The sequence below is a fragment of the Cnephaeus nilssonii genome (genome assembly GCF_951640355.1).
Source record: "Cnephaeus nilssonii genome assembly, chromosome: 21".
NCBI lineage: Eukaryota > Metazoa > Chordata > Mammalia > Chiroptera > Vespertilionidae > Cnephaeus > Cnephaeus nilssonii.
The window spans coordinates 19,090,318-19,103,075 of record NC_137092.1 but is presented as its reverse complement, the minus strand read 5'-3'; the positions used below and the strand labels follow the sequence as shown (position 1 = coordinate 19,103,075).

Here is a 12,758-nt window from a genome sequence, read left to right as displayed (position 1 = left end):
TATGTTGCTGATCCTCTAGTTTGGCAACATCTTGGGAGCATCTTCTGATCTGGTGATGTGGCATTTTGTGAATCGAAGTACCAGCCCATGGCCCTGATGCTGGCTGCTTACGGCCCAAAGGGGAAGAGGGTCTGCCCCCTCCCCCTCGATGTTTCAATCTGGCCCAGTGGTGGACACAGAGCCCTGGGCAATTTCCCCAGGAGCAACTGTCTCTTCTTGTGAAGGTGACTCTTCCTCGACTTGTCCTCGAGATGTGACAGTTGTTTCCGGGGAGATGCTATGCGGCCCCTCCAGGGGGATACAGCCAGGGTGGTTTTTGCGAAAGTGCTGATTCAAGATGGCCTGGAAGGGGAAACTTTTTCCACAAACATGGCAGTGAAAGGGCTTGTTGCCCGTGTGCTTGCGGATGTGATACTCCAGCTGATCTTTGCGGGTGTACTTCTTGCCACACATGCGACAGACGAACGGTGTGATCCCCATGTGCAGGCGCATGTGCCGGTCCAGGCTCCCCTTCTGGTTGAAAGATTTGGCACAGTAGATGCAGGTGAGACGGGGGTTGTACCGGAACCACCGCTCAGATACTTCTTGCTCTCGAAGATACTCCACATAGCCACTTACTCCCATCATGGCTGATTCTTCTACCTGTGCCAGGTGAGGAAAATAAGCACAAAAGAACATAGACTGTGAACAGACATAGTAAAATAAATCAAGTCTACTTTTACCTCTGTTACTAAGCTTTATGCTGATTTTAGAGATCCAAACAGGAAATTACTACCCACAAGTAAAGATGTTAACATAACAATTAAAAAAAAATGAGGACACTGTATTCCATTACCGTAACAGAACAAGAAAGTCAAGCTACTTTCTGACTGACAAACTGCACGCTTTTTATGAAACCCCCAGTAAATGTTCTATTGTACAGCAATAGAAGAATCTGGGCCCACTCATACCATCCTCTTGAATTCTAATTTACAATTTTCTCTAGATAATCAGGTAGGTACTTAGACAATGCTGGCCCAAGAGAACTTTCTCTGATGATGGAAATGTTTATTTGCATCATCTAAACTCTCACACATGTCAAGGCATATATTAACTCATCTGTTAATATCATCTCCAAACAATATTATTTATTTTCTATTTCTTTATAACCTGCACCTTCTGCTTTAGTCAGGTAAACATCCTTGTGGAATTCAATTGTTATCCCTATTATATCTACATATGCAGTAAGTTACCTCTTTCTAACCACTTCATTAAATACTGCACTTAAATTCTCCACTTTCTTTAAGTGGTTATTGATTCCAGTAACTGCCTTTTAAGCACTCTATTCCCACAACACTGTTAACGAGGTCTATATAGTCTCATCTATATCTGTTTTGTGTATGTGTTAGTCTGCCTTATGTCCCCATTAAGTTATAATAAGGTCTGCCTCATATTTATTTGCATCATAGTTACCTTCACATAGTCATCACATTCTATTTGAAAGGTGAGAGAAAAAGGGCCCTAATAATAAGAGTAAACTTTTCCTCCAAGCACCTAACATTTTCTCTAACACCTTATAAAATCTAAAAAAAATTCTTATAATAGTTACAATTCCTTTTCTGGTACCGAAAAACTGGCATGGTAACATGCAAGTAAATGTAATTTGTAACAATGTCTTGCTGCTGTTGCTATCATACATACACAATAAATGTCCAATGTTTAAGTAAAAATTAAACAAGATACAATCAGTATAATGCAGAAGCTAAAAAAATTAGCTATGCAATCTTAGTCCACCAGTGTTTTCTTTTAAAGGACAAAAGTGTTTACAATGTATTAAATTCTACTTGGTGAGTTCTACTGTCCTTTTAAAAATAAATCTTCAATGATAGAGACCTGTGAGGAAAAACAAACAAACAATAATATCAACCAACTAGTTATGCTACTTGCTAAGGAGAGTTGCAAAGAAAATAGAAGACATAATTCCTATCTTCTCTAAAACATTTTAGTCTAACAAAAGATTCAGGAAGAAAATAAATGAAAAGATATAAGCATATAAAAATGCAAAAGCAGCTGTTTACAAGTATTTTCTATTACATAAAGTAGTAATTATGTAGTGTTATACCCACCACACATGTGCAGAATCAGGCTCTCCATCTCAGGTCCTACATTTCCTGCATGTACTTTCCAGGGGTTACTTTTTTATTTCTATTCTCAGGACTAAAGACTGGTTTAGGAAAAGAGTTCCGCAATTTCATCTTTTCTATTTCCCAAACTCTGCTGATACCAAAAATGCATTTCCTGTATGCTTGCAAACAGGAATAAAGAAAAAAGTAATCAAGGAGAGTATTTCTTAAACAGGGCCCCTGTTCCCTCTGCTACACCTTTCCTGTCGGGTTCACACACAGTGGCAATTTCTTCAGCCATCACAACTACATACCTGGGAGCTGGGCTGCTTAGGCTCGTCCATTCTCCCAGGAGACTCACTTCGGGCTCTGTGTCTCTCCGTCAAGGGGACAACACTGCCGGAGGGGCTAAATCTGTCGGAAGAGGAGCAAAAGGGACGAACAGAAGAGCAGTGTCCAGGAACTTAAAAAATGGAGATGTTTACCCTCTTTATCCCATGGCTGAGAAAAGGGGAACAAACTGAGCAACAGATGACTAAGAAATACTTTAGGGAGTCAATAATAGGACCTGATTTGAAATAAGACAAGAAAGGTTTGCCATAGTAAATTTAAGAAATACAGAATTACATACGAGCTAGACCAGTGGTCGGCAAATCGCGGCTCAGGAGCCACATGCGGCTCTTTGGCCCCTTGAGTGTGGCTCTTCCACAAAATACCACGTGCGGGTGCGCATGTACAGTGCAATTGAAACTTCGTGGCCCATGCACAGAAGTCGGTTTTCGGCCTGGGCGAGTCTATTTTGAAGAAGTGGCGTTAGAACACTCAAGGGGCCAAAGAGCCGCATGTGGCTCGCGAGCTGCGGTTTGCCGACCACTGAGCTAGACCATATGACCTGGGGAAGCTAAGGCTAAATATAAGTTCTATCCTTGTGTAAGTATTGGGAACCATAAAAGAATAAATTAAAACTGGGTCTATAATTTTTTCTTCTATGTAACAATTAGGTTTTTGGTTGTTCCTTCCTTTAGGCCTCAACATTAACTTGTATATTTCAGACTGTTGATATAGTAGATCATGGAGAGTCACAGTCTTTGCATTAAGCTATTACTTCTGATACAGTACTAACATGGGGGTGGGGGGGCAATAAGTATTGTGCTCAAGAATATTTTAACTATTAAGAACACAAGAAGGAAAATAGTCAAATCAAGACTACCTGAAGTGGATAGAGTATATATTTTCGAAATTTGTAACACATATGTCTCTCAAGACCACGTATCAACCATTTTAAATTTTCATTGTTCATGCAGTCAATTTTAATTTATTTTAAAAGGGGAAAAAGAACATATATGATCAATTCAAGTTGATAATACTTCTTTCTTTTTTTAAAAAAACTTTTTTTTTTATTGATTTTAGAGAGAGGGAGGAAGAGAGAGAGGGAGAAAGATGGATGAGAGAGAACCATCTATGGGTGCCTCCTATACGCCCTCTACAGGGGATCAAGCCCACAACCCAAGCATATGCTCTGACAAGGAACTGAACTTGCAACCTCTCAGTGCAAGGGAAGATGCCCAACCAATAGAATAGAGCCACACCAGCCAGGACAATACTTCCTTCAATTGAAACTTTCTTTCAATTTATTTAAATTAAAACTATTGCTATTTCCACCAAAAAGAAATGCTCTAATTACCACTAGAAAGAGAAATGGGAGCCATGGGACCTAGTAGCACTGGTGAAAAAAACAGACTCTCGGGCCTGTGATAGCAGTCACCAATGAAAGACAAAAGAAAGACATCAAATGACAAGTGAAAAAAGGAATAAAAACCATGTCCAAAGCTTTTCTTTGGAATAACTGTATTGTGATCACACGGATTTAAAAAGAACAATTACTGCTGGTACCACACGCCTTCTAACTTGATAGGTAGGAAGCAAAGAAAAGTAAACAGCACTACAAAGGCAAGTAAAACTCCCCAGAGACCACCTACCTGGGTGATAGCACAAGGAAGAAGGGCAAACCTGCCAGGTTCCCAGCTGATGACCAGCCCTCTACCTGGGATTCCGAGAAAGCCTTGCTAATTACTGATGAGAGCGTGGCTGCAGATGCTATTCTGATTAATGGAAGTGTCTAATTTTACCATAGTTCTTGCAACACTGAATTCTTCAGGACTAAGAACTTCCTGCTTTATCACTCAATTCTTCAGGACTAGAAACTTCCTGCTTTATTTTTATTTTTAAAAAAATGTTTTTATTGATGTTTAGAGAGAGAGGAAGGGAGAGGGAGAGAAACATCAGTGAAAGAGAAACATCAATTGGCTGCCTCCTGCACACCACCTACTGGTTATCGAGCCTGCAAGCCGGGCATGTGCCCTGACCGGAATTGAACCAGTGACCTTCTGTGCATGGGATGACGCTCAGCCAACTGAGCCACACTGGCCAGGGCAAGGAGCTTCCTGCTTTACAAAAATAAAAATGCAAGTCTTTTGGCACACCTCCAGTTTCCCCAACATACTTATGTTGGCTAAGAGCATCAAGGAAGGAAGATGCTCTCTGTACCACACAGGGGGCCCGCTTGAGTTATGTCTGTACAACAGTTGTTAGATGGGTGAACGAAACAAAACAAAACTTACCTGTCCATCTCACTGCTTGTTGGCCGAGTCACCTTGACTCCTGAAGATCCTAAAGTGTAATTCTCCTGTGCTACGGAACCATGGCCCGTGGTGTCAATCATCATGGCTGTGACTTCCTCGGCGCTGCTCCCGTCTTCTCCGGAAGGCTGATTCTCAGGCCCCAGCCACTCCTCTAGATTTTCCGTTTTGATGTGTACTGCTCCAAGAACCCTCACTTCATCATCACTCCGGGCCCCTCGGTCTGCTACTCCTGTCTCTACGTACCACTGTCCTGCTCGGTTGATCCGAAGGATAGGCTCCCGGCTCTCTACATCAGAACTCTGTTCAATGATCTGAGGGCTGGTGGACTCCTCAGGAGGACTGAGCTCTCTGATGTCCAGCACAGCACTAACCTGACCTCGCCGGCTTCCCTTTGGGGCATTCTGTCGTGGGCTAAGGGAGCGGTTTAGAGTTGGTGTAACCCTGTGAGACTCCGGAGGTCTCTCTGGATGCTTTGTTCTCGTTTGACTTAATTCTGCTTCGACCTCAGCCACATTAATTTTGAAATGAATGCCTTCTAGGATCTGTGTGCATTTGTCTATAATATGCTGCATTTGCAGAAAACTGGCAGCTGTCAGGTAGCTGATGATATCTGCCAGCTGCAGGCATATCCGCCCCGTGTAACAGAAAGAAAGGAGCTGTTCAAAAACTGTGGGGTTCTTGATGACCGAAATGGAGACAGTACTCATCTCGTTCAAGGACATGTGGTCCCGGAAATAGGGAGAGCTGGCGGCCAGTACCACTTTGTGAGCCCGAAAAGCTTGTCCTTGCACGTTGACCACGATATCGCAGAGACGGCCCTGCATGCGCAGCTGGTTTAGATGGCTGAGGACAGAGTTGCTGAAGTCAGGGATCTCCAGTTGTATGTTACCACCCTTCTCCATGGTGGGGCCTGAGGGTGTAGGCAGGCATTCAACCCTGCTGAAAGAGAAAACCGGATTCTCATGAACAATTACAATTGTACTCCCCTATGCTTTCCAGTTCAAACGTATTTAAAAACATCACTTGGCAAAATTTCAAAATCTCCCAGTAAAGAGACACCTGCCTTATGTTTAGATATGGAATAGAAAAACCAACAGGCTTCTTCAGTTTAGGTTTCACAGCAAGACACCATTAAACCCAAAAAGTGAGAGTTAGCCCTTAGCAGGTTTGGCTCAGTGGATAGAGCATTGGCCTGCGGACTGAAGGGTCCCGGGTTTGATTCTGGTCAAGGGCACGTGCCAGGGTTGTGGGCTTGATCCCCAGTAAGGGGCGTGCAGGAGTCAGCCGACCCATGATTCTCTCTCATCATTGATGTTTCTATCTCCCACTCCCTCTCCCTCTCTGAAATCAATACAAATATATTAAAAACACACACACACACAAAAAGTGATTGTTAGATTTCTAAAAATTCAAGCTATGCCCATACTTTCCTTACTAATAAGCTATGCAACATCAAAATAGAGTTCAACAGAACAGAAAGCAGTTGTAATCATAAGGTATTTGCACTGAATACAAAATCCTATGACTTTTCCTTGGAGGAAATACGTTTTTGAATAAATGTGATTATGCACAGATAGGTTGATTAGATATGCCTCTTCTTAATATTTTACTACTTGTGTGAGTTTATTTTACAAAGTCACTACTATCCCACAAGAATGCAAGCCATTATTTTTAAGCGTGAGTCAGAGCCCCCACAAAAAGGGTTGAGGTTTAGGACTCGAGGCAAACTCTAGGTTAGGAAAGGTGGCACAGGACTCAACTGGGATAAGGAGACTTGAAGTTTACTCTCAGAATTAGGAAAAGGTAGGTACACCTGCCCCCATCTCAATAATCTAATTTCAAAGTTGGGAATTTCAGGGTGGGGATGGTACTTTGATTCTGACATTTAGTTCCCCAAAGCTGGTAAAAAATAGAGCATTTACCAAGTATGGCCAATATTTTTACATTAAAAGATTTTAAAAACACTAAGCCTATAATTGCATCCAACAGCTTTTCCTGGTTGAGAGTAGTTTATATAAACCCCACTAGGAAGACACTAACTTGAGCCCAATGTGTTTCCATTTATCTGTAAAATTATGACTTTACATAGTTACCTAAGACCTGAAACTTCAGGAATTTATCTGACAAGCTCACAGGACTGCCCGGCATTCACAACACACTGATCAATAAATAGGGACGTGTATACACTGTTTTCAAGAACCAACTTCAGCCAATCTGACCTTTTTCCAAAGCGTTTTTGTTTGTTTGACAACTTTTAATCCAATAAGAGCCTCTGTCGATGCCATCCTGAATTCAGATGTGTTTATTTTGGAGCCTACACCAGCGCCTTTTTGTTTGCTCTTTCCGGCAATGCCCCAGTGAGGAGGAGGCCCCTGGAGTAAGGTCTTTCACTACCGTCGGCACTGGAGGAGTGAGAGCTGTAAGAGGGAGAATCGGGAACGCCGCGGGGTTGGCCACTCCGGAACTTGAGTGGCTTCCGTCGGGGTGAGAAGCGTGGGGAGCGGGGAACTGACTGAGCCGCGCAATGTCACCGAGGAGCGGGGGAAGAGAGGGGAGCGGGGCGCGCGGCCTGGGAGCGGGCAATCAGGTGCGGGGTAAAGACCGGGAAGGGGGCGGCGCCCTGGGACCCGGTCCAGGCGGTAGGTGAAGGCGGGCGGAGAGCTGCTCGGAGGTGGGTGTGTGTGTCTGGGTGTGGCCGGTGGGGGAGGGGGCCGCCCATCCCGGGGTCCTGAGGGAGGGACTCGGCGAGGGGGCGGGTCCGGCAGCCCTGCCCGGCCCGGGGCCAAGGGGGTGGCAGGTCTCGGGTGCCTTAGGGTGGGAGTGGAGGGAAGTGGCTGAGCGCCCCAGGAGCAGGCAGGCAGAGGAGATCGGGCGGGGCGGCCCCAGGGCAGGGCAGCGGGACGGGCGTGCGGGCCCCGGCCCAGTCAAGGAGCAGCACCTACCTCCGGGGGTGGAAATGGGCAGGAATGGGCCGGAACACCGTCCCGGAAGTGAAAACCCCCGCCCCCTCCCCTGGAGCGGGCGACGTGCCGGAAGGAAATCACTCACCCTTATACCGTCCCCTTTCCCCCTCCCCCAGCGCTTTCCGTCCCCGCGCCCCCTCCCCGCTCCCGTCTTCCTCCTCAGTCGGTTTGGAGGGTGGGAGCTCTGCGTCACACTGGCCATGGTGACCCCGCCCACAAGCCGAGGGGGTGGGGCCAAAGGCGGGCCTAGAGGCCCGGACGAAGGTGTGACTGGAGGAGGAGTGGGGGAGGAGCTAAAGCCGACGCAGGCGGGAAAACTGCGTCATGACGTCATGGAGAGAAATCCTTATATACCGGCGCCTGGACGCCATCTCGGTCTTTCGAGGATGGAAGTCAGCAGCAGGTACGTGTGTATGTTTTCGCGGGTGCTCAGTGGGTTCTTGGCTAAAGGCCTCAGGTCGTGGCAACTACAGTCGCCCCAAACGCGCTGACTTTTATGGGCTAGTTGCAAGCCTTGGCAGGAACCACAAGATGAGGATTGCAGAGGATTGCGCGTTGGGGGCGGTCTCGACATAAACTCAACACTCGGTTGTCGTGCTCAACTGCGGAAATACCTCGGCTCTCGTGCCCTGCCTCTGATGAAGCTTATGTTGGTAGGGACATCTGAGACTGTTGATGAATGCCAACAGCTCTGATGGCGGCGCATGCCGAGTCACCGAGTGGGTCTTTGTTAATGACCTCGGCCGGAGCCACTTCCTCCAGGGAGGCGGGTTATCGGGGAAGTCCACGTGGTTCTCTGAGAGGCTGCATTCCGCATTGCACCATTATTGCCGTCAGTGGTTCTTAAACCTAGCTGTACAATGCTCTCTTGATAATGCGTTTAGTGCACCCATCACAGTATGAAATTATGGGTGATGTAAACCACTTGCATAGGCGACATAAACCGGCATAAATAATTTGGAACAAATATTTTCCCTAGGAATGATGCCAGGCACGAGTGCAATGTGGCAACTGATGGACAGGTAAGAATCGGGTAAATGCGGTGGGAAGGATGAAATTTGCTTAGATGTGGTTTTTTTTTGTTAAGCCTGTGATGGTTTAAGAGTAGTGGACAGAAGGAATTTCTGAAAAATCCTATTCTGAGGCTTCAGTATTAATGACATTAACGTTTAACGTGGCTGTGTAGTATGCTTCATTGGGTATTCTTTGTTTTCTAGTTCTGTGCCAAAGGAATGAGAACTGCTGCTGGGGTAAGTGAACCGAGAGGTTTTTTTTCAGGCAGGGAAGTTGGGTTAAAAGTACACGCACTGTGCCACAATGATGACATTTTATTTGCTACTCTCGACTGTGAGAATGACGAGAAGTATTACCACCATTATCCAAACTGAGGCACAGAAAATGGTGATTTAGAGAAAAGAAAGATTGCACCTAAGTTGACCGGAAACTCTTCCCTTCTCAGGTCTTAAAGTGCAAGCATCACACTCTTGCCATGGGCAGACAGGTGAGAAACCTTTTTTAGATAGCATTCTTATTTACCCAGGACTTTACAATGACTTTTCTAAGGGATCACACATTGCCAAATCGGTGCTGATCCCCAGGGTCTTACTCCTTCCCTTTTCAAACGTGAACGTCTGCACTAATATTTAATGTTGGGGGACACCTAAAGAAACGGATACTGTGATGTTTGCGTAGTTCAGCAGATTGAATTCTGAAGAGATGTACCACTTGTCTGATGTGTCTGGTATGAAATGTTTGCTGGTAATAGCATAAGCAAAGTGCCACTACTAATTTGGCTTTTCCTTTTGTGTAGGCACTAAAAAGGACTAACTGGAAGTTGGAATGGTAAGTAAAATCATCGTTAAAAATTTCACATCGGTAACTGGACATTAGGACATTGCCACCAGTGGCTTTTTAGGGTTTCCTTCTAATGCACAGGAAGCACTCACCAGGAAGTGCTTGAAAGGTATGCTGAGTGCATGAAATACCCGGTCCTTGTCCTGTCACCATTCCTAAGATTCCGATGTGTAAAAGCCTGTATGATGATAAGCAAATACTGACTGAACGTGAAGGTCTTAATTATTAGCTCTATCTGATTTCAGGCATTTTTTAGATTGGTAAGGAGAAAATTCATCTACGGCTATTGGAAAACCACTCTTTATTTTTTTTCTTAGGTGGACTTGAGTCTCTTGACATGTCTGGACTGGCTTGATTTACTTCTTGTAAGTATTAATTGTTAGAAACATTCTAATGGACTCAAAACAGAATGTTGATAAAATACACTGCATAACTACTAAGCTCCTAATGCTTATGTTCTGTTTGATTTAGTTGAGTGCATGTTGCGCATGCTTTGAACGGGGTTTTTGTAATGATGTTGATCAAATGTCTGACCTGAAATTAGCATGTAGACAAAATCTAACACTGAAGAACCCTGTGGCATGTAACAATGAGCACAAAATTTAATGATATTTAACGTTAATAAAAAATGTTCTGTTCCCCTTCTAGCTGTTGGATACACATTTTTATCCATGGATGGCATGCTTGGGGTAAGACATGAGAACAGTTTTGGCTTCTGGTACAGATTTATATTGCTAAAATGTGCTTGTCTTACTGATTGTTGACTGTCAGTGTTTTCTGGTGGGCAAAGCCATTGATTTGGGAAATATAGTCTAAATAAATACTTATTTTTCAGATGCAGGTTTTGGAGACACTTAAAGGTAATGCATTTTATTAATCTCTAATAGATACTAAGCAAGGTGCTGTTAGTGATGATTTAAAAAAAAACAGATGGGAATCTCTCTGAAAAAGAATGAAGATTTTTTTTTATAACTGAAACAGTACCTGGAACATTTTAGGAATTTTCCTATTGCTGCCTGTTACTAAATTTGAAAATACTTCCGCAGGTGTGAAGAGTTGGGTTGGCTACAAGTCCTGGAGCAGAGTTGTAAGCAGAGGTATGGTAGTTTTGATTTTGGTTTCTTTCTATGCTAAGTGGTTTAAAGCCGATACAATGATGATAACATAGTTCAGCAGACTAACAGTGATGAGCAATATTGTCTTTCGCTCCTATCTGATGTATCTGGCTGCAACAATCATAACCTCAAAAGGGGGAATTGGCCATGTTCCCATAAAACATTCAGGGGTTTGGATAACTAATGTGTTACACCAAACGTTCTATGTGGTAATGGAGGGTTAATAACACATTTGGAGAAATGCAGGTTAATAACACTTTGTGAACAAATTTTTATTGCATATAAATCTGTAGATTACACCTGAATTATTTAGCTGTTTTTATATTTTAATTCGTTAAGTTGAATTTTGCACTTAGATTCACAGCAAAACTGAAGTACAGTTCCCATTTACCTTGTAATTGCACACCTCATAGTCAACATCCAGCCACCAGAGTGAGCCTTTTGTTAAACTTAGGGACTTACAGGGACACATCATTGTCCATAGTTTACATTAGAGTTCACTCGTGGTGGAACGTTCACCATTGTGCTATACAGAAGATGCTCACTGCTCTAAATGCTATTTTCCCAAAAGTTAGAAATGTTAGTAGGGTATATTTCTAATAAATGTCCTCTTTCCCCCCCAATCTTCAAACAGGCATACCTGTAACCCTGGAGATTTCCAGGTAATATATGATATTTGTTATATATGATAAGTTAGAATGTAACCAGTGATGTAGTGATTCTGCCAAATGAAATAGGATGATATCAATCATAAAACCGTTCCATTTTTATTCTGAGGTTACGTTACTGACAAGCATCATACAAGTTCTTTTTACCAGGATTAATGTGTGTTCTTTGCTTTCAGGCATTTGTGGCAGCGGTCATGGCAGCTGGCTGACCTTTGAGAGGTAAGTCTTGTAAATATCAGTGCTGTGGTTTTATTCCAGAATACATGATGATCTCAACCCAACTTGAACTCTCTCACTGATTACTTGATGATGAAAGAAGATCTGATATTCTGTATACTGTACTTGAAATACCATTAAAATTGAAGTATGCAGGTTGACTAAAAGTGGCTATTTTATTGCAGGCAGCTGGATGGATACTCATGGGATAGAAGATCAACTTTGAATTTTAATAAATTTTTATAAACCATCTGATCAAGTCTGCTTATTTCATCTTAATGGCTTGAAGAAAGGAAAATAGGACATTTTTGTGAGTAAGACCCCATGGCAGTAGACTGCCAGTTGACCTTTTCATGTATATTTCATAGTTTCATAGGCTGTCTTAACCTTTCAAAGTGCAGTTGATGCTGAGAAACTAGCCTTCCTCAGCGGTCCCCTTATTGCCCAAAATGGGCAAGTGAGCCATTAAAACATGAGCTTACACAGATATAAAATTGCAAAGAAAAGCAGGTGATCTTAATGTGGAGGAGAGTGCTAAAGCTAGAGACCTCCATTGGCTGTACAACAAACACCTTGGTCTCTGGCCAAAATTGATCATGTGAGTCCCCCTGGTGACTGGCTGCCTAAGGGATGAATCCCCCAAAAGGAAAGTGCCTAGGAAGAACAGGGAGCATGTTGAATATTTTTGAGGTTGTTGGTACTGTGATTATAGCAATGTCCTTTATCTTTGGAAGATCAATTAAGGAGTGCTAATTTTGCAAATAAAATGTTGGAGGCATACATTAGGTCAAGTGAGAATATTAGTTATCCAATCGGTTGCCAGTGAATTTCTCTTAAAGAAACCATTAACTGGCTTCTTGCAGCTTTGAAAATCTTAGTCAATACCTGCCAATCAAATTTCAGCTCACTTTCTAAGTCAGCACTAATAGAGCTGTGATTTCACATTTTCTCCAAATAGGAGCTGCTGTTTGAGTTCTAACACTTTCCAGGACATGAAATTATTTCAAGTTAGCTCTAGCTCCATTTAGACCCTTACTTTGAAGTTACTTTAGACTTCTAATGCTGGTTCTGCAGGACAGTTCAAGTATCCATATTCATTTTGGTTCCTGGTCCCTACTCAAGTGTCCTCCCACAGGCCCTGAGACATCCTGAAACCGGACCATCCACACCAGCACTATCTTAAATTAATGCACTTGCG

General features: G+C 43.4%; 2 protein-coding genes across 5 annotated transcripts; one reads left to right on the top strand and one right to left on the bottom strand.

Moving 5' to 3' along the window:
- Positions 1-153: 153 nt before the first annotated feature.
- Positions 154-7,716, bottom strand: ZBTB37 (zinc finger and BTB domain containing 37; the record flags this gene model as incomplete). 4 transcript variants are annotated; one of them, XM_079761540.1, is made up of 4 exons in its annotated part: positions 7,687-7,716; positions 4,724-5,683; positions 2,417-2,516; positions 154-642 (listed from the first exon to the last, which is right to left on the bottom strand). In XM_079761540.1, exons 2-4 carry the CDS (start codon positions 5,644-5,646, stop codon positions 154-156), a joined length of 1,512 nt encoding a protein of 503 aa, XP_079617666.1. In that variant the 5' UTR covers positions 5,647-5,683; positions 7,687-7,716. The 4 variants fall into 4 exon arrangements, with proteins under 4 accessions (XP_079617666.1, XP_079617665.1, XP_079617664.1 ...); XM_079761539.1 differs by lacking the exon at positions 7,687-7,716 and adding an exon at positions 6,964-7,095 and having other exon boundaries at positions 4,724-5,680; XM_079761538.1 differs by lacking the exon at positions 7,687-7,716 and adding an exon at positions 6,964-7,092.
- On the top strand, positions 7,041-11,815 carry LOC307093428 (uncharacterized protein; the record flags this gene model as incomplete). The annotated part of the gene is made up of 12 exons (XM_079761543.1): positions 7,041-7,228; positions 8,687-8,729; positions 8,925-8,957; positions 9,167-9,208; positions 9,518-9,549; positions 9,879-9,926; positions 10,210-10,250; positions 10,397-10,421; positions 10,608-10,658; positions 11,311-11,338; positions 11,521-11,563; positions 11,746-11,815. The coding sequence occupies 6 exons, from the start codon at positions 7,041-7,043 to the stop codon at positions 9,886-9,888; spliced, it is 348 nt and encodes a 115-aa protein (XP_079617669.1). The 3' UTR covers positions 9,889-9,926; positions 10,210-10,250; positions 10,397-10,421; positions 10,608-10,658; positions 11,311-11,338; positions 11,521-11,563; positions 11,746-11,815.
- Positions 11,816-12,758: the final 943 nt, after the last annotated feature.